General features: G+C 37.5%; 1 protein-coding gene across 1 annotated transcript in view; it reads right to left on the minus strand.

The window, feature by feature from the left end:
- Positions 1–21,548, minus strand: part of COG6 (component of oligomeric golgi complex 6) — an 89,662-nt gene that overhangs the window by 32,024 nt on the left and 36,090 nt on the right. The window contains exons 5-11 of the mRNA XM_045014957.1: positions 21,203–21,314; positions 17,429–17,511; positions 17,127–17,197; positions 16,157–16,250; positions 10,545–10,673; positions 10,365–10,456; positions 1,101–1,165 (exon numbers count right to left, since the gene is read on the minus strand). Coding sequence (XP_044870892.1) covers positions 1,101–1,165; positions 10,365–10,456; positions 10,545–10,673; positions 16,157–16,250; positions 17,127–17,197; positions 17,429–17,511; positions 21,203–21,314 — 646 coding nt within the window. The remainder of the gene's footprint in view (positions 1–1,100; positions 1,166–10,364; positions 10,457–10,544; positions 10,674–16,156; positions 16,251–17,126; positions 17,198–17,428; positions 17,512–21,202; positions 21,315–21,548) is intronic.

Genomic DNA, 21,548 nt, shown 5'->3' on the forward strand with positions numbered 1-21,548 from the left:
TCCGATATGGATCAGAATGCCTTAGAACCATACATTTTTAAATTAAAATTAAATTTTTAAATTAAAATAAATGGGAAGATCTCTTTTTAATACGGATGTGCTATAAAAACTTAAATTTAATAAAATCTAGGGCCCTACCAAATTCACGGTCCATTTTAGTCAATTTCACGGTCATAGGATTTAAAAAATCATAAATTTCATGATTTCAGATATTACCATCTGAAATTTCACGGTGTTGTAATTGTAGGGGTCCTGACCCAAAAAAGGAGTGAGTGAGTGTGTGTGTGTGTGTGTGGGTGGGTGGAGGGGGGGAGGCTGACAAGGTTATTGTAGTGGGTGTTGCGGTACTGCTACCCTTACTTCTGTGCTGCTGCTGGCGGTAGTGCTGCTGTCAGAGTTGGGTGGTCTGAGAGCGGCAGCAGTTCTGCCCAGTTCTGAAGGCAGAGCCACCACCAGCAGCAGCAGCGCAGAAGGAAGGATGGTATGGTATGATATTGCCACCCTTACTTCTGCGCTACTGCCTTCAGAGCTGGGCTCTCCGTCAGCAGCCACCACTCTCTGGCCATCCAGCTCTGAAGGCAGCAGTGCAGAAGTAAGGGTGGCATGGTATGGTATTGCCATCCTTACTTTTGCACTGCTGCTGGTGGGGCACTGCCTTCAGAGCTGGGTGCCCAGCCAGCAGCTACTGTGCTTTGGCCGTCCAGCTCTGAAACCCATGCAGAAGTGAGCATGGGAATACCATGCCCCAACTAAAATAACCTTGTGACCCCGCCCATAACTCCCTTTTAGGTCAGGATCCTCAATATAAGAAACACTGGTCTCCCCTGTGAAATGTGTATAGTATGGGGTAAACACACAAAAGACCAGATTTCATGGGGGGGAAGACCAGATTTCATGGTCCATGACGCGTTTTTCATGGCCGTGAATTTGATAGGGCCCTAATAAAATCCCTCAATATTCAAGTTATGTATGTACCACTCTTGGTAATACAGTTATTGTCTTCAGCTGAGATATGACAAAATGCATTTTGCAATAAAAACATAATACAGCTTTAATGAGCAGTAGGCACACACAAAACACACACAAACAAAATATTCCACCTTCAGAGGTCTGCAGACACCTTCTGTGATGTGACCAACTACTTCTTGTACATTTTCTTCCACACCTACAGTTAAAAGGAAACATACAGTAAGCATTATACAAATTTATTTTAGTTTCTTTTCTTCTACACATTTGCTAATTTTGTTTTATCTTATGTCATACCTCTTCACTAAAAGCAATTTACATGCACCCTGAAAAAACTGGTTCATAAGATACATATGCACTATGTTTTAACCACACTTACTTCCCTGCCATAGCATACCATAAACACATACCTGTTCATTGGGACCATAGCTAGTTCAAGTGATTATAGTGCAAACACATCCTTCCCCACAAAATAAACCAACAAACTATTGTCCTGTCTTCTTGTCATGAAACAAAAAAGCAGTACTGTCATAAATTTTTCCAACTGGAAATACCTGCCCTACAGGTCTCAATATAATACTGTCTCAAAATATATTATCAGACACAGTAAATCTCTAATTGTAATTTAAAACCTATCAACATGAGTTCAACCTCAGATGAAGCCCATGAGGTAAACTGTGTGGTTAAGCCACGTGATAAAATCAGGTGACACTAGACCACGTTACTTCCCTATTTCACACCAAAACAGATTATCTTTCAGCCACAAAATGAAGACACGAATTGTGAACACAGTAATCCTTGGGAAGCAAGATCATAGACTCATAGACTTTAAGGTCAGAAGGGACCATTATGATCATCTAGTCTGACCTCCTGCACAATGCAGGCCACAGAATCTCACCCATCCACTTCTATAACAAACCCCTAGCCTATAGAGACAAGCCACGTCATTTTATATTAACGTGAAAGAGGTTGTTTATGCAGAAGCAACTAAAACAAGGCAACTACACTGAATTAAGAGTTTTAATGCCATAAATTGGTAATCAATAGTCACTCAGAAATTTAACATGTATAAAACATTGACAATAAGGAAAATCAGTTAACATAAGAGAGCATGATGCACCTATTTTGTAACTACTATTATCTACAAGAGACGTTCCTGATTCTGCATTATCCCTTTTAATAGAGTTTACCTGTAAGGCTATCATTTTAGTGCTCATCAAAACAATAAATCCTTGCCCACATACACAATAGAAGATTAAAAACAGGTTAAAAATGAAAAATCTATATCTTAATGCATATAGGTTGCATTTTAAGTTGCAGAAAAGTAAAAATTCAGGTAGTAATACTTTACACACAGCAACAATGATTTGTTCATACTGCACAGGGCTTTGGAGCGGAGCTGGAGCGCGGAGCAGTAGCACGGAGCAGTAGGTTTTTGCCCGGAGCTGGAGTGGAGCTGGAGCACGAGCACAGAAAATCTTGACTGCTCCACTGCTCCAGTTTTTTTTTCATTTTCAATCCAAAATGAATGATATTTAGCAAGAAAGTCCTAAAGGTGTCAAAAAGTTTCAGATTGTATAACAACTAATATTAACATATACTTTACCACTTTACGTAATATGTCACAGTTATTCTCACTTCGGCCGAAATCAAGATTTAATGTACAGATACAAAATTACAAAGTTTTTTGGAGATATGTTTTATTAAAGAATCAGATAATTATCAGACATCCGGCAACACTGCAGACTGCTCCCATCCTTGTGCCAAGGTTAAGCGAGCATGTACTCGCGTAGATTAGTTAGATTAGTATGTGTTGATACTTCTTTTGTAAGGGTTGAACAACGAGACGCGCTGAGTGCTGCGATTACGGAAAAGTGTGACGCAAGACGCAACATTTAAGATATCACAAACAGGTATATTGCAAAAAAAATAAAGTTTTTGTTTATTGCTATATTAAGATACACAAGAGATATTAATCACTTAAGCTCATTTCTCATACAGGCTCCTGTTACCGGTACATTTGTTCATTTGTACATGCTCCCGTATCACTCTGGCGGACTTATTTTATATGTCATCTGTTCAACGGTCTTTTGGTAGTGTTGTTTGTAATTTTAAAATTTACTGAAAAAAAGTTGTGTGCAGCAGGCATATGAATATACAGTAAACATTTTGGCATAAATTAGGAGTGATTTTTGTGTTATATCCAGAGTGATTGGAAAATGTCCAACACAACTTTGGGGGTGAATCCTTAGGTCATTTTAAGAAAAAACGTTTCTATGAACACGTGTCCTAAAATTCTTCCTCAGGGAGCTACAGTCACTTGAAGGAGGTGATGAAAAGTTAATTTCTGATTAATATCTCAAAAATGCTTTAATATAAAAGTAATGAAATTATGTCTGTGTCTTAGCGTTAGTATGTGCTACCATATTACATTATCCAAAATTATTTAAACCATAGGTGTCCCGAACTGGCAGTTGGTCATTTTTATTTCATATTTCAAGAAAGGCTTGTCGACGACTGCCCCTGGCTACAAGCGGTAATATTATGTTCCATAATAAGTTAATAATTTTTGGTTATTTATTATTATGTTTAAAATTTATGGTTCCAAAGTTGAAAAATAAGTAATAAGTAAAATTGTTTGTATCATTCTAACCATCTAAGCAGATTAAAATTTTTAAAGTTTTCTCGGAAATGGTTAATTATACAAAATAAATTGAGTACCATTTTAATGCATGTTTTAGCATTAAATCATATTCAAGGGTCGTATCTGTTAAATAGTCAAAGATTTAAAAAAATATTAAATAAAATTGGACCAGACCCCCCAGTTCATGACGCCTGTAGTTTAAATGATTTTATTTGAAAGATGTTGTATGATAGAACATTGGAAATAAACTGTAACGGGAAAGCGGATTCAAACTGCAAGCACAGTCCTTTTAATAAAGAGAGCAAATTTTCAGAAATATGTTTTTCCTTTATCAGGCTGGAAACATTATACAAGATAGAGCAAATAACAGGCTCTATCGTGTATAATCTATTCAGGCTGATGAAGCAAAAACATATTTCCGAAAATTTGCTCTTTTTATTAAAAGGACTGTGTTTGCAGTTTGAATCTGCTTTCCTGTTAAAGTTTATTTTCAACCTTGTAACGTGTAGCCTCGTTACTTCCCAACAATTAATGCTGTAGAACAGTGATAGTACGTACTAACGCTATGGCACGTACCAAATTTCATTGATATATCTATATTAAAGCGCTTTTGAGATATTAATTAAAAACTTGGAAAATATTTCAAATATTTTTACTGCAAAATTTCGTAAGAAAAACTACTTGCAATTTATAAATAAAAATTTATATTATGTATATTAAATACTTCTTACTTCATTAAAACTGCAAGAAACATGTTAAAATATTAAAATATACTTTAATAATAATTTTGTGTAAAAAGAAAATGCGATCATTTTTGTCCAGAAAATCCAAAATAAATTCGAAGTACCTTAAGTAGTTAGGATATCACAAGCAGGTACATTATAAAAAAACGTAATGCTTTTGTTCATTGTTTTTCAAAGATCATAAGAAACATTTGGATGCGGTAGCAGCACAAGAAGATCTGGCCATGGCTTCAACAAAAAAATCAAATCTGCCCTCTATGACTGATAGCCAATTTATGGAAAAGGATCTCAACGACCTCTTTACTTTTGAATTTGAAAAGCCTAAATTTGGGTTTTGGGGAAAAGCAAAGAAGAAATCGGCACTGTGCAAGGTGGAAAAGGAAGAGAATGGCGAGCTCAAACCATGTAGCTTCAAGAAAAGTGAAGCAAGTGCCGTGAAAAGTTTCAACCTTTGGCGGCATGTAAAACATAACCATCCTGAAAACTATGTGGCTCTGGTTACAAAAAAGGACCAGGAAGATGAGGCAAAACAGAAAGCTGACATGGCTAAAAGGACTTTCATCTGGCTCTTTGAAAACTCCTGGAGAAAAGATATTTTGCTGAGCTTCATCTGAAAAGACTCAAAATTGAGCAAACAAAGCTTGACTCATATTTGAAGTCCTCAAAGGTTACAGTCACCATGGATGCCAATACTTTCTGTGAAGGGCTGATGGAAATGGTTTGCTCGAGTTCAACACTGCTCACTACCTTCAGGCTAAAGAACAAAGGATTCCAAAAAACCTGCAGGTGAAATGGGTTAGCAGCTTGGTGTTTCGATGGGGCATGATGCAGTTCACTTTTAGTTGTCAGCACATCTGAGTCTGGTCGCAAAGAGCCCAAGTAAGCTTTAGATTAAAAATTGTGCTACCTGAAAATGGATGCGGCAACCCACGGAAACAGAAATTTCCTTGCAATCAATGCTCAGTACTACGAAGAAGGAAAAGATAAAGCTGTGGTAAAAACCTTGGATATACTCGACACTGAAGGGCGTCACAATTCTTCATACATGAAAAGTCAAGTAAAAGCTATTTTATAAAAATTTGGGATCAGTGAAATGCAAGTGCTGAGCATCTGCATTGACAATGCAGCAAACATGACGTGTGCTATCAAAAATTTCAGCGACGACAATGAAAACATTTCTACCTCTGAGAACAGGGATGTGGACAGAACTGAAGCTATTTTGCCTGAAGGAACTAAAGGAATGGATGAAATTGAATTCAACATGGATGCTGCTGCGCAATGGGTTAATGACCCTAGCCTCATACTTCCAACATGGCTTCATGAGGACGACTCAAAAGTCCAACTGATGAGGTGTGGTATTCACACTCTTCAGTTGGCAATCTGGGATGGACTAATCAAAGAACATGCCAAGAAATTACTGGCAAAAATTCGACAAGTCGTTGTCAATCTATGAACCCCAAGTATTCAAAGCGTTCTGCTTGATCTACATGGGGTAACTCAATCATTGGCTATTGTGACTCGCTGGGGTTCAACATTTGCGATGATTGATCGGCTGCTTGTTTTTCAATTTTACTGTGAACAAGTGGCTACTGCTGGAACAAGAGAACTCAAGTTAACAAAAGCTGAATGGGACGAAGTGAAGAACCTGCGAGACCTCTTGGCAAAGCCAAACCAAACAACCATGAATCTTCAAACTGTCGATGTAACCCCGGGAGTTTTAATGAAGGAATGGCGAAAATTGTCAAAATTCTTGCAAGAAAATGGTGGACAAATTGCAGAAGGAATTCTATCCTCCATGCAGAAACGTGAAGAGAAGCTTTTTGACAATATTCATTTCCTTGCTAGAGTTATTTTGACCCATGGTACCGGATTCTTCTTACCTCAAGAGAAATACCAAAGGCAAAGGAAGGGTTCCTTGATATTGCTCGACGACTCGAAAAACAAAATCTATCGCTACATTTGAACTTGGCGAAAGAGGTTGAAGAAAACGAAACACAACAAAAGGAGTCATCAACAATTGAATTTGCGGTTTCGGAAAGTTCACATCCTTCAGAAATAGCAGGCTGTTCTCAAACTTCAGTCTCCACTCTAAACTCGTTCGAGTGTCCATCCCTGAGATGTATTCAACCATCACGGGGAAATGGAGATAATTCAAGCATCAATTCTTCAGAAGATGACGACTTCAAAAAGGAATTGGATTAACAAGAAAGACGCCGGCGAGTTTCTGCGATTCATAATTGTAATGAAGTATTATTCGAAAGACACTTTCTGGAAGATTGTGAGGCGATGGGAGTCTATTGGTAGGCTAAAAGTTAAGTTTTTGAGGCCATTCACAGCTACCCATGCCGCATTGAGGCTGCCTATATAATTGCTTCGAGCATGCCAACAATTCAAGCTAGTGGAGAGCGACTGTTTTCGGCTTTAAAATTAATTTTCAATGATTTGTGGCAGGCTATGAAAGACTACTTGATTCCTGCAATATATTTTTACAGAATGAATTATGAATGATTCTAGTTTGTATCTTTGTTGATGGACATTTAAATTATTTTTATTCAGACGACTTTTAAAACAATGTTTTTTCAAAATTACAGTATGCACTTTTTTATTTAGTAAAAAATTAATCTGAATCGGAGCGTGGAGTCGGAGCGGAGCTGGAACAGTCATTATTGATGCCAGAGCAGAGCTGGAGTGGAGCAATTAAAAAATTTGATTGCTCCAAATCCCTGATACTGCATGCACATACACACATTAATGTAGATTGTTTTTGCATTTAATTTGGTAATTTTCATTTAATAAAAATAAACCTGCCAGCTCTGTTAATTGCACAACAGTTTGCCTTTTTTCCCCTGAAGTCACAGAGCTTTAGAAGGCACCTGCACAGTGGCAGAAAGCAGATGTGAGTAACAGGCAGGAACATATCAAGTATCTTTCTCCCGCTCAGTTTAGGATGCTTTACAGTGGAGTCCCTTTAACTTCACAGGATGGGGAGTCTCTGTTGCTTCCCTTTAGCAGAATTCTTGAGATTCTCCCTTCCTGTGGAGCTCAGGAACTCTGCAAGAGAGGAAAGTCTTTGCTATTTCTCTCTGCTGGAGCAACTAAGCTCCACAGAAGGAGAGATAATCTGCCTCTTTTCTGGCTCTACAATGTGACGGGTAAAATTTCTTTGCACTTGCTATTAGCCCTTTCAAATTTAAAACAGCACAGTTGTTCGACTAAATTAAAAGTTAGAGCTTGAAATGCAAAGCTTTTAAATGGTTTTAAACTATTTTTAACCATGTGATTATGTGCTATTTGACTATTTTTCTTCAAAAACAAAAGGCAGTTTTCTTAAAACGTGAGCTTGGACTTTTCACATTTTTCTTCAAATGTGTCACTTAAGCCTTGAACAGTTTTTCCTCCATCAACACCAAACCTCCATCTTCCTCACTCCCCCTCCCCCCCATTCTGTAGAGAGGGCTGGACCTATTGTGTTTGCAGACTAAAGGAAGTTTTCAGGTGATTCATACATTTTCCTTTTCTTCATTGCTGATGGATTCATAGACCCTACATGGGGCTTACTAAGAAGTGTGAACTTCGGGAGGCAGATATTGAAGTTAACAACTATTTAACTACAAAAAATTATTTATGATAGAATTTTGTTGTGGCATCTTACTAAGCTACCTCACTGTGCAACACCAGTCACCTGAAGGCTACATCAGTTGAGGGTTACATAATGATCTTGTATTACCTTAGTTGACATACTCATTGGTGACCAAGTAGCAGCTTTCCATATTTATTTATACAAGGCGTATAATCTCTTCACTCAGGATGTAGCTGCTGCTCATGGCCTGATCCAGTTCCCACTTAAGCCTTCCAGTTGATTTCAATAGGAGTTGGAATAGGCCCTTAGTGAGTAGTCTCACCTAACAGGCTTATGGATGATTTGGAATCCTTTCCTCATAAACTGCAGGAGAATTTTCAAGCAGGATATCAGTCTTTAACATCTCTGTGCACGACGTTCTCTCCAGAATGCTTGGAATTTGGAGAGAATGACAAGTGACCTATTTTTGTGGGAAATGAAATTTTACTTTGAGCTTGAATGCTGGGTTTGCCTTAAGACTACATTGTTGGAGTGCAGCTTTCCCCAGGAGACTCCAGTTTTGGATAGCTTGTCATGGGTTCTCAGTTAGGTACCTGATTCTCCAAGAAAACTAAACAGGAATTGTGGTCAGACACTCTTCCCATGCACACTCCTAGCCTCTTACAGTTGATATGGGTACTTCCACCTTTTCATATTCTCTGTATGTAGAAATATCTTCTTACTGTATGTTCCATTCTATGCATCCGATGAAGTGGGCTGTAGCCCACGAAAGCTTATGCTCAAATAAATTTGTTAGTCTCTATGGTGCCACAAGTACTCCTGTTCTTTTTGCTGATACAGACTAAACACAGCTGCTACTCAAACTCCTAGTCTTCATATCCTTGGATACGTTGGTCCAGTCTATGGTTAAGGGTGGTTATGGCTATAGATACTAGCAGTGCGTATGGTAAAGCATCTAACCCCCAATTCCTATTATATAACCTCAGAGGGGAGCATTTAAGTAGAGAGCCTTACACTCCCAGTATATAGTGATTTCAGAGTGGGAAGTGAGGCTGTGGGGAGAGTAGTGACTGTAAGGCACAGCCTGCAGCAAAAGCAGAGCATGGAGATGGACTCAGATTCCAGCTTTCAGAGACCTCTTCCTAAGAGAGTGTCTCCTGCCAAAAGAAGTGGAAGCATAATGCTCCTGTGGCACATGTAAAACTAATGGAATTGACATGTCTTTTCCTCTTCCACACCCCACAGCAGTGTCTGGGCTTCTTGCTCCCCCTTCGTTAGTGTCTGGAGTTTGTAATGGGACACCCCATCAGATTGTCAGTAAATAAATATATTAAACACGATACAAAAAACTATTCAACTTTTATAGTGTGCCTATAACTGGAGCAGAACAACTGATAATGTGGTGAGAGTTGGGGATAGCAGAAAATGTTTAAACATTTTCAGAGGACAAAATATACATAACCACAAAATAGGACAAAATTTCCACACTTCTCAATCTTTGGCCTTATTGTGGTTTGATGGAAACTGGGAGCTCTTCCAACACCCTTCTTGTTGATGTGACATCTATTAGGAATGCCACTTTCTACTCCCAAAAGTACAGGAAAACAAGGGTGCGTTAAACAAGTCAGATTAAATTTAAATCCCAGGGCAGGGCCCTGTGAACCAGTTAAGGTCCAAGTAGATGTTCATATCTCAGTATGACAAGAACTTGGCTTTCACTGGTAACTCTCAATGCCTGTTATAGGTGAGGCATGTACGCTCAACTGTTACAAGCCCCTGGTTGTAGCTACAGAGGTAGATCACACTGGCATCTTCTAGAGGGATTACCACTGTACTACTGACAACAGGTCCAAATCTGCCTCAAAAGCTGCAAGCAGGCTGAAGACTCAATGCATGCTCTGTGGACTAGTTGATGCAGAAGAATTTGAAAATGATGGAGTTGCATAGGTGTAACCAGGGGTCCTATTTGGCATTTGGAACATTTTAATGGTGATATGGTACAAGATGGAAGGAAGCCACACTTGCCTCATAGGCTGAGCAGGAGCATGCAGTACAGGCTGTTAGAAAAATATTTGTTTACTAGAAAAAGTAAATCTGATACCAAAATCTCCAAGATACAAGCAGGGTACACACACTACAATGGCATTTTTACAAAGTTCCTTTTCAGAAATGCTCTTGAGTTCTGAAGTCTAGCATGAAAGGGCAGGAAAATGCACACATTAGCGAACTTTGAAATATCCTCTTTGATTAATGGTTTTCTTCGTAGCAAACTGAACTATTACATTTTCTGAAGTCATTTACAATACCATTTACCCTCAGTGGAGCAACTGAAGTCCACTCTAGGAGTTTTGTTGTAGTTTTCTGGTATATTGCTCACCACTAACTTCAGTTTCTACAGATTTGCAAAATATGCATTAAAATCTAATAATACCTTGAGTAGTTACAAGCTTTAACATAGCTTCCAGATGTTCTTTTTCAGAAGCAGTAGCTTGATGCAGCCATGCCAACATGTCTCCTACATATCTAAATAAAAACAAGAATTGCTACATAAAGGATTTATTGTATGAATGACAAAAAGATTATGTAATGCACAGTTTCACTACTATCCTACCTCAAAGGATCATGGGAGTGCATTTCTATAGGTCGGGGAGTACCGCCTGGACCTCCTCTGGTAAGAGCATCAATAAAACCACGGACTACTGCACTTCTTCTAGCTGTTCCAAACTCATCCAGGGTGTACCTGTAATTGAAACATGAAGATCCTCAGAAAAAACATTTTATCCCTGACAATTTACATTAGCCTAATTTAAGAGCACTGTACTAGTGCCCATTCATTTGGCTATATATAAGGTTGCGTCAATGTTTCCAATATACAAAGTCCAAATTTTGAGGTTTGTGATTTAGCTGTAAAAATCTGATTCACTGTGACCCTCTCTCTGCATTTTTTTTTCTTTTTAAGAAAACTAAAACCTTCTCCAAGGCTTGGACCTCTGGCCAGATCACAATAAGTTATTAAAGTCTCACAGGACTAGCTGATGGTATCGTTCCCAACAGTCCTCCAACTCACTTTCCCAGTAGCTAGTAAGGGAACCCCGGCCCACCCTATACTCTGGGTTCCAGCCCAGGGACCCTTGAACCAGCAGCCATGGTCTGCACCATCCAAAACCTTACTGCCCTTTTCCTGGGCCTTTCCCTATTCCACCTCTATCAGGCTTCCTTGTCCACTCTCCTCTATGTAAACCTTTCCCTCAGGGCCAGCACCCCAGGGCTTCAATTCTCCCCGTGTTTCCTCCTTTCCCTCTCTAAACCCAGAGAGTTACAATAGGCCTTCATGTTGCAGCCCTTTTTCTGCTACATATTTCCTGGCTTTATACTAGCCTGCCTTCAGCTGGGCTTCATTCTCAATCTGTGCTTGCTTATCAAGCCTGATTCTTCCTCAGATGTGGCCACATTAACTCTTTCCAGGTTAGTGTGGGGGAACACCCCATTACACACACCCCTTTAAATACTTTATTAATAGAGTCCCAAATGAATCATTCCATTATTTTGCCCAGAATTGATGTCAGGCTGACTGGCATATAATTACCATATTATCCCATTTACTCTTTTCAAATATTTTCCTTCCAGTCTCCGGGGACCTCCCCAGTGTTCCAATACTTATTGAAAACCAACATTCATGATCCAGAGGGCTCCTCAACCAGCTCTTTAAAATTTGTGGATGCTAACTATCCAGACCTGATGATTTTAAAACATTTTACTGTAGTAGCTGCTGTTTAACATCCTCCTTAGTTACTTACTACTTGGTATGACATGGTATGGCTATTTTATCTAGCTTTTTCCCAAATACAGAACATTTCTGCCTTTGCTGCATTATTATTGACAATTCTACCATTTTCAACTAGTAACAAACCAATATCATTGTTATAATTCTTTTTGTATACATAAATTCCTCCTTATGGGTCCTTATCTCTACTGGATATAGATTTTTCCTTGTATTCTTTTCTTTCTCATATCAATTTTTTACAATTCCTAGCTTCTGGTTTATACTGATTACTACATATTTCCTCTTTATTCATTTTATTAATTTTATTTTGTATATCTACTTTTACTTCCTCTCTAAGCTTGTGAACACTGAAAGCAAATGCAATCTTCTCTCTCTGCAAAGAGGAAAAAGTAATCATATATTATTAGAATGTTCTAAATAGGAGCATTACTGCCCCCATCTTCCAAAGGCTGAGGAAAGCTCTACTGCATTTTCAATAAATTTTGTGAATGTTTTAAAGGATCACTGGACAGAAGCACATTCTTTATGACATAAGGTAAAGAAGGATTTGTGGTAGTCATGTACCAATAAATACTTTTACAAAATATATACACTGAGATTGCAAGGGTATTTGCTTTTTAAATAATTTTCTTTTTGCACACAGTTCATTCACAATGTATTGTTCTTTTGCATCAGTGGTGAGGTTACTGTGCTGAAGGGATCAATAAGAAAACTTTTACTTATCTTGACAATAAATTGCTAGTTACTTTTTTGCGAACAATAAGCACATTGATAGGTACTTAAATGTCTGCATAATTCATTATATTTTACCCCAAAATTAAGTCTGCTTGCCACCCACTGGTAAAAAAAATTAAACAAAACAAATGCTACTGCTTGATGAATGTGGTGAAAGGTATATTTTTAAATGAATTTTGGTATTTAGGAAGAGTATCTGATTAAAGCACTAGAGAGCTAACATCAACTCATTACCCATAACACAGGGACAGCAGTGCCAGTGCCCCTCCCTCCCTTCTCCCCACCCCAAAAAATAGCACAAGACCATAGGTGTTTTGCACAAACCAAATTGATTCTTTTTTCCAAACAAGCAATGATATTATAGAGTATCAGAGATTTGGCAAATGACGATGTTGTAATTTTGTTCTCATCAGTTTTGAGAACTGTAACATAACACTGATAATTATGTTTGCAAGAGAAAATAGAAAATTATATTTTTCTTTTTACCCACAATAGAATACAATATAATTATGACATAATTCTGCATTGTATAAAAATTCAGCAAAAACTAATTATTATCTGCTCTTGAAATGGTGTATTTACTACAGCTTTATAATAAGTATTCATTATAGAGAAGGAAAATAGTATTTGGATTCTTTTAACTTCTCTTCCAACAATAGACCAAATTCCCAGTGGAGCTATAATTGCAGATGGGGGAGGGAAGAGGGTGGAGAAAACCTTGAGAAATCAGCAGGGAAATGTCCCTTCTTGCTGTGGCTGCTCATGTGGTCATCTACAAAAGCCCCAGTTTTCAAATGTGTCTTTATTCTAGTTGGGAAGAGGAAGTGAAGACCCAGATGAAGCATTTATTTCAGTTGCTCTGGACTGACTGCAGTTCCAGGAAGTATGTCAGTAGTGCTGTTAAGTTTTGTTAACTAAGTTTGACAAGACAAAACCCAAAATATAAAAAGAAAAACTGCAGATTTTTCTACTGTTGCCTGTTCCCTATTTTCCTAACTTTTGCTTGTCTGAGGAAGACTCTGAATTAAATGTAAGAGCAAATTTTTTGGGAAGACAGCTGGCTTTCAGTTTGCACAACAGCACTGTAAAGTGCCAGTGTAGACAAGCCCTTAGAGACCTTTAATTGAAGCAGGCATTAGCAGTTAATCTCTGAGATTTTATAAAGCACCAACAGGGTGTTTCATTAGTGTTTATCTTTTCATTTATGGGAAACAATTTCTTTCGCACTCCTAGTTTTGCAGCAAGAACAGAAATCTGACTTGACCACAAAGAACCTTCAAAAGATATCTGAAATCTCTTTCCCACAGACAGTAGTACTGGCACTACCAAAAATCAGAAACTTTCTGTAAAGGTTAACACATCACTGCACTTTCCAAGGTTTTGAAGTATTTATTGTAGAAGTATTGTATTGTATAGTATGACCATAATAAAATATAGTGAGCAATATTGTGGCTTACCCTAAACTCGTCTGAAAAGGGCATTGGGGAGAGATTTAAGGAATCTCTGTTTCATCCCCAGAAGGAGATGAAAATTAATTTTAAATAGAAATAAAAATCCTTTAGTTTCAAATTACTTCTACATATAATTACTGAAAATTAACTCTGCATTCAAGTCACAACACACTAGTTTGATTTTCAGCATAATTATTTTCTTTCAATACTGCCACACATAATATCGCTCATAAGGCCCTAATTCAGCAAAGCACATAAGCCCCTACCTAACTTTAAGCACTTAAGTAGTCATATTGAAGTCAAAGTGAGTAATCGTGTGCTAAAAATTTGACACACTTAAGTATTTTGCTCTATCCAGGCTAAATGCAGTACAATGCATAACAGACTAACACAGAGGTAGGCAACCTATGGCACGTGTGCCGAAGGCGGCACGTGAGCTGATTTTCAGTGGCACTCACACTGCCTGGGTCCTGGCCACCGGTCCGGGGGGTTCTGCATTTTAATTTACTTTTAAATGAAGCTTCTTAAACATTTAAAAAAACCTTATTTACTTTACATACAACAATAGTTTAGTTATATATTATAGACTTAGAGAAAGAGACTTTCTAAAAACGTTAAAATGTATTACTGGCACGCGAAACCTTAAATGAGAGTGAATAAATGAAGATTCGGTACAGCACTTCTGAAAGGTTGTGGACCCTTGGACTAACATGAGCAGCCAAAGCAAAAACAAAGACAGTTCTGATAGCGCCACCTTGTGGTTAATTTGCCTTTGTTATCTGCAAACTGGATTTAGGTTTAAAAGTCTTGTTAGAAAATTCTGATCAAGAATTAAGCATTCACTATAGAAGATAACTAGTTACTCTTTAGCTTGTGCAGTCCATTTACTGTTGTGCAGGAAATTAACAAATAAATAAAGTTTTCTTGATGTCAATAGAACAGTTACACATACAATATTCTTTCTTTATAAGACACAGAAATTCATATTTTAAAAGTTATGTTATTAAAGTAGAAAGATAAAGCATTCAAAAGACAGAAAAAAAACAGAATTAACTTTATTCATGTTGGCAGGAAAGGCTAAACATAGACCAGTAGAGGAGGGGATATGGGCAAGATAGAAACCTGGAGAATACACAATTCACCCTGACCCCCCCATTAGTACTAGTGAAGAGATGTACTTGTGTATTTTGGAACAAGTCCTTCAAATCCTGACTGAGGCCTCCAACAATGCAGGAAATGAGGTTGTCAGATGATCTCCATTTTAAACCACATACAGTAGTTTGTACTTCAACATTAACTTTTTAAGCAATGCACTGAACTGGAAGACCTAATATCTTCATGTGCCTTCTTTATATGAAAAGAAAGCATGTAGGGCATATATATAAATACATTGCTTTTAACAGACTACTATAATTTACATAATAGGAAATACTCTCAATATTGGTAGAAATTAGATAAAAATTAAGTAGGTTTTGACAAACTTTTACTTTCCACAAGTAAATGGACTAATTAGATGCCTTGCATTCTGACAAAGGAAACCTAGACTAGCCCCACTAAAACAAAACCAAAAAAACCTTAAGAGAGCACACACATTCACATTTAAATTGGATGAAAGGATAGCTAGTGTAACATTTTATTTGAAATAAAACCCAAATATGTTTTCAGAAGACCAGAAGTGAGACTTCTTGTACAGTGATTGCACAAAGAATATACTGAAAGTTTAGAGACACTGAAACATGCCTTTCTTAAAGTTTTCATAGAATTATAGGATATCAGGGTTGGAAGGGACTTCAGGAGGTCATCTAGTCCAACCCTCTGCTCAAAGCAGGACCAATCCCCAGACAGATTTTTGCCCCAGATCCCTAAATGGCCCCCTTGAAGATTGAACTCACAACCCTGGGGTTTAGCAGGCCAATGCTCAAACCACTGAGCTATCCCCCACAAATATATGGAGATATACCTATCTCATAGAACTGGAAGGGACCCTGAAGGGGCATTGAGTCCAGCCCCCTGCCTTCACTAGCAGGACCAAGTACTGATTTTGCCCAGATCCTTAAGTGGCCCCCTCAAGGACTGAACTCACAACCCTGGGTTTAGCAGGCCAATGCTCAAACCACCGAGCTCCTCCCCCCAGACTAATCATCATGTTCAATATCATTGTTTAGACATTACAGACTCGGAATGGATCTATTTGCTAAGAGAAAAAAAAGAAGCCTTTACATGTGTTAGAAATCATCATGAACGTTTACTTACTTATACAGAACAGGTCTATCTTGCAGGGCTTCCATGGCCTGGGTGAGAACTGGAGAAATGTCACATGATTCTTGTGTCAAAGTCCTGCACTCACCTATAAAATAGCAATACAAGATCAGGTAAACCTATGCTATTTAGACAGTAAAGATGGTGTAACATCTCTTATGTCCAAGAAAGATATTAGGCTACAAGTAGAGTCTCTTCATTTTACAATATAACTTTCAGAATATGTAACAGGTTGCCCATGTCTGTATCACTATAATTTCTTCATGAGCAATGTTTTTGTATATGAGTGATGTGGGTCTCACTTCTTAACAAAATTTTTAAAATCAGTGTAAAATGAGACTTATTGAATACAGATTTGTGCATGCCATCAAGTTCGTATTTTTAAATGAGTAGTATTACTGTATAAAAATTTAAATTAAGAGCATTACATGGTTTTAAAAGACTGCACATTTTACCTCGATTTTAAATGAAGCAGTGCCTACAAAGAGATAACCAGACACTCCTATACTGCAAGAAACAAGCTAGCTCAAAATAGAATAAAGCCACCTACAGGCAAAATTCTCACACTGGCTATTGATTCTGAGTGCTCTCACCGGCAGGCACTGCCCCTCCTCCCCACAGCTCCCACTGGTGAGGAATCGGAGCCAGACCTGCTGCTGGCTTCTTCCGGGGCGCAGTGCGGTGTCAGAACAGGTAGGGACTAGCCTGCCTTAGCCAGGTAGCACTGCCAACAGGACTTTTAACGGCCCAGTTGGTGGTGCTGACCAGAGCGGTCGCGACCCAGTGCCTTACATTCTTTGAAAACCATTGCTCTACAGTGTAGTGTCTTAGATTTCCTTCTGATTTAGTCAAAGAAAGGGTTCTAGCTAAGCTTACCCCCATTTTAAAAGAACTAAAAAGTAGATCACCCTAATATTCAATAAATCTAAATCTTCTAAAAACAAAAATAAAGGTGTAATCCTACTTTGAGCCCATCTGTAAAGTCGCTCATAAGAAGTCTCTTGGAGCAAAGCCATCTGTTCCATAATTTCTAGGCTACAAAATAAAAATATTTTATTAGATGTTTATAGAAGCATCTAAAATTTAATGTAAAAGATAGCATTATAAAGAAATGGAAATTTCAAAATGAATTACTGTTATATTTTGTGTACATTTTGTTCATATTTGCAGCGCCTTTTGTCATCATTTGAAAGAATAAGGCATCTCCATACAATTACTGTTTTAACTATTAAATGACTACTTTGCAGTTATTCGGATTAAACTCACCCTGTTCTCTGTTGGTTTGTACGGAGAAGAATCTTGACATCATTATGAATTTGCTTTACTCTTCCTAATGCCTTGAAAAAATCCTTTAAAAAAATTGATTTCATGATTTAAAGCATTTCCAGTTTTTAAATGAAGAAAAATGAACTTAACAATACTATAATGCTATACTTGACTTCTAATATCAAATAGTTGTCAGTACAACCTCAGCATTTTTGGATGAAATGGCATATGCAACTGGGCAGAACGTCTCTTGCACAGCACGCACATGCTCACAGCAGCCTTGTGGCAACCACAGAAACTACATACATGGAAAAGTAACATTGGAATTACTTTTGTGCAATGAACATTGTGTCCCTTTTGAAACAGAGCAATCAGACTGCCTGCTTTTGCTCTTCTGTTCGGATTTTCTCCAGTGGTAAAAATGGCAACAGCCAGCAGCACATTTGGAACACCAGCAAATGTTCCATGGATCACAATTAGGAAACCTCTGCTCTACACACATTCCACTTTGTGACCTCTGCCATATCTAGAGTTTCGGCAAACATTTCTTACATCTACTGTCTGACCTCTCCCACATTGGGTTCAATTTCACATCTCCAGCAGTCTCACTTGCTTCTCTGTTTGGTGAATCATAGAATAGAATCATAGAATATCAGGGTTGGAATGGACTTTAGGAGGTCATCTAGTCCAACCCCCTGCTCAAAGCAGGACCAATCCCCAGACAGATTTGTGACCCAGATCCCTAAATGGCCCCCTTGAAGATTGAACTCACAACCCTGGGGTTTAGCAGGCCAATGCTCAAACCACTGAGCTATCCGTCCCCCCTCCACTGCCATCACAAATCAAATGTGAAAAACTGAACTTATCATTCCTCCCTATCCCTCTTTTTTCTCTATTAATTATTGTTCAAATATGAATGGAATAATAATCCACCAAGGAAACTAAGTATTTGCAGTGGACAAAATAAACTCCAGAGGAGTTTTTAATTATAAATCATTCTGCATATAAAAATAAAAGCCAAAAATATACAATAAACTATCAGCAGTTAAAAAGACTCCCACAATAGTCACTTTGTTGTATTTGATGTTATCATTAAGGATGCACCATATTTCCACTACTGTCCCTGATTTGGAGGATTTATAACTAACATGGTAGAAAAATATAGGTTTTCTTTCATTTAAAAAAAAATTAAAAGGCAAAGTTAGTCTTTGATTAATTCTGACATACAAGGTCTCCCCAGAGAAAATACCTGAAATTTGAAACAACTTCAGAAGTGTTTTTTTATAGTTTAAAAATGTCACTGTCTCTAATTCTGAAAAAGTACAGAATCATTGGGCATGTGTCAACTTTTTATTTCCTAAGAAGTTCATAATACTTTGCAGTGCATGCATGTCAGCCTGCACAGTAAACTTTGGCCAAAATGAGTTTAGACAACAGTTTAAAAATTACTCTACAGATACTTTCAGATTAAAGAAGCTGGTATTTTAAAGTTTTTAATGCATGAGTGTGGGAGTAGGGATTTGAGAACAGCTTTACAAATTCACACACTGTAAGCTACATAACAAAAATAGTAAATTTCTGACAGAAAATAACAAAAGCAAAGAAATCAAGGCTAACATGCACCAAAAATTCTCTGCTAGCATAGCACAATAGTTGTCTGGTAGCTTTCTGAATGAACCCTATTGTGCTTAATTATTGGAGGTCATACATGAGGTCATTATGGTCCACTAGGCATCCACTATATTTTTACACAGGAAATCTAATTTTAAAAATTATTTTGTTTACTTGAAGCAATCATTGATTGTATAATCAGCTACAGTATTTTCTTATCACCTGTGTTAAAGGTAAGAATCAAATAAAACTATCTTCTGATACAGTTTTACCAACTGTGTTTTTCAATTCTGAGGAATGTATTCTCAAGTCCTACAATAATATTTTTTTTAACACACTAGAATTATCTACAGTCCAGGCCCATACTAGACTTGTAGCTAGCTGATTGTAGCTGCTTCAGTACCCCAACTGCAACTCCAACAAAAGAATGTTCCCTGCTCTGCCCTGAGCCAAACGTTGAGTAAATTTACTCAATTATGTGGGTGCTCATGTCCCCTACTCTTATCGATCCCTACCTACACAAAGAGAAGAGAAAAACGTGAAAGGAGTTTCATGGATTCATAGCCCATACTCCATTTAGACGGTAGGGAGAAATGATCTTATAGCTATTGCTGGAGAGCTCACAGGAGGAAATATACATTTTCTCCCAGGAAGGCAAGGAGGAAGACAGCAGAGAACCCCCTTTTTCACAGGTGTGGTGTAGTGAGAAGGGTTAGGATGTGGATTTAGTTTAGTTTCTGTCAGAGTCTGAACTTCAACAACTTCACTCAGGAATGGGTGAGAGAATCTTTTAGGACTTGATCTTGTGAGTTACTGCACTCCCTCAACTGCAATTGGATTAGAAGGCATGCAGCACCTTGCAAGGTTGCCTCCTACATTCAAGGAGGAGAAGGAGCATAGAGATAACTGCAGAAATAAAGGTTAGGGCCTAATCCAAAATCCACTGAAGTCAATTAAAAAAAAAAAACACACCTCAAGGAGTTTTGGATTAGGCCCTTGAGAAGTAAACGTTTGAGAAAACTGTTTTATGAAAATGTCTGTATTTTGAACTTACTGTTTTCTATCACAACTGAAATGTTTCTTTCAAGGTAACATTTGGTGCTTTATTAAGTACATGGCAATTACTCAAGTGCATAATCATTTAACATGCTTACATTTGTGCTTTTGTTAGTATTGTTTATGGCTATCTGCTCCATGTCTTTAATAATGCTCTCCCTGCTAACAGGATGTCTGTGGAAATGAGATACTGAGTCTCAGCAGGTATTCTGTATTTCAATGAAAGTTTCCATGTAACTAAAATAATAAAGGCTATTAAATATACTTAATTCTCTGCATATTTTAATTGCTTTCACCATAGAACAATGTGCTTTCTTAAGCAAAAACATATCAATGTTTAAAAACTTAGTTTAGAAGGTGACTAAAAATAAGTGAGTCAGCACCTAATATTTCAAACAACAACAAATGAAACAATGAGGGAAAGTCCTACTTTAAATCAACTTAAACAATTTATATATTGCCGTAGCCAAGCAAAATATATATATATATACACACACACACACACACAATAGTGGTGCTACACAATCTGAAAGTACCATGAACTGTTAAAGCAGCAAAGAATCCTGTGGCACCTTATAGACTAACAGACGTTTTGCAGCATGAGCTTTCGTGGGTGAATACCCACTTCTTCAGATGCAAGTCTGAAGAAGTGGGTATTCACCCACGAAAACTCATGCTGCAAAACGTCTGTTAGTCTATAAGGTGCCACAGGATTCTTTGCTGCTTTTACAGATCCAGACTAACACGGCTACCCCTCTGATACATGAACTGTTAAGTTTCTTTACTTGGTCAAGACAGAGTTTTAACAAACTAAAAATATAGAATTTGAGGCTTTAAAAAAAATATCTTTTCACGGTGGAGGAGAAATACAATATTAAAATATCAGTTTTATCGCCACTCACCAGTCATTAATCAGAACAGAATTTTTACTGTGATTATTTTTACTCATTATGATATCCGGACACTTACAGACATCAGTCTATTAAGAGATGAATTCAGTCGATATAAAAGGAAAGTAATGATGTGATAGGAAGGTCTATGTATGCTGCTATAATAGTACTGTTATGTTTTAACTCAGTACAAAACTTATAATGTATTTTGAGTTACCTCAGTAATTGGGCCATCTCTTGTGCCTCGAAGAAGGTTCATTTCATCTGGAGTCAGTTGGAATTTTCCTATGAAAGCACCGGCAACTTGTGCTTTCATTTCTAGTCTTTGACTGTAATAAAAGTGCCAAGGACATTAGTTTTTTATATTATCTCCAACTTATATTGTATCTACTGATTTTTTAAAATATTAGTATTTTAAAAATCAATGCTCTCTTTATTTCTAATAGTGCAATCTTGCCCTCAGATACTTAAATTGCATCACCATATACCTGATATAATTACTTACTAAGCTCACACACATCTTCATAGATTTTACTCAGCAATGTGAGCCCAGATATTTGAAA

The sequence above is a fragment of the Mauremys mutica genome, chromosome 1 (assembly GCF_020497125.1).
Source record: "Mauremys mutica isolate MM-2020 ecotype Southern chromosome 1, ASM2049712v1, whole genome shotgun sequence".
NCBI classification, from domain to species: Eukaryota; Metazoa; Chordata; order Testudines; family Geoemydidae; genus Mauremys; species Mauremys mutica.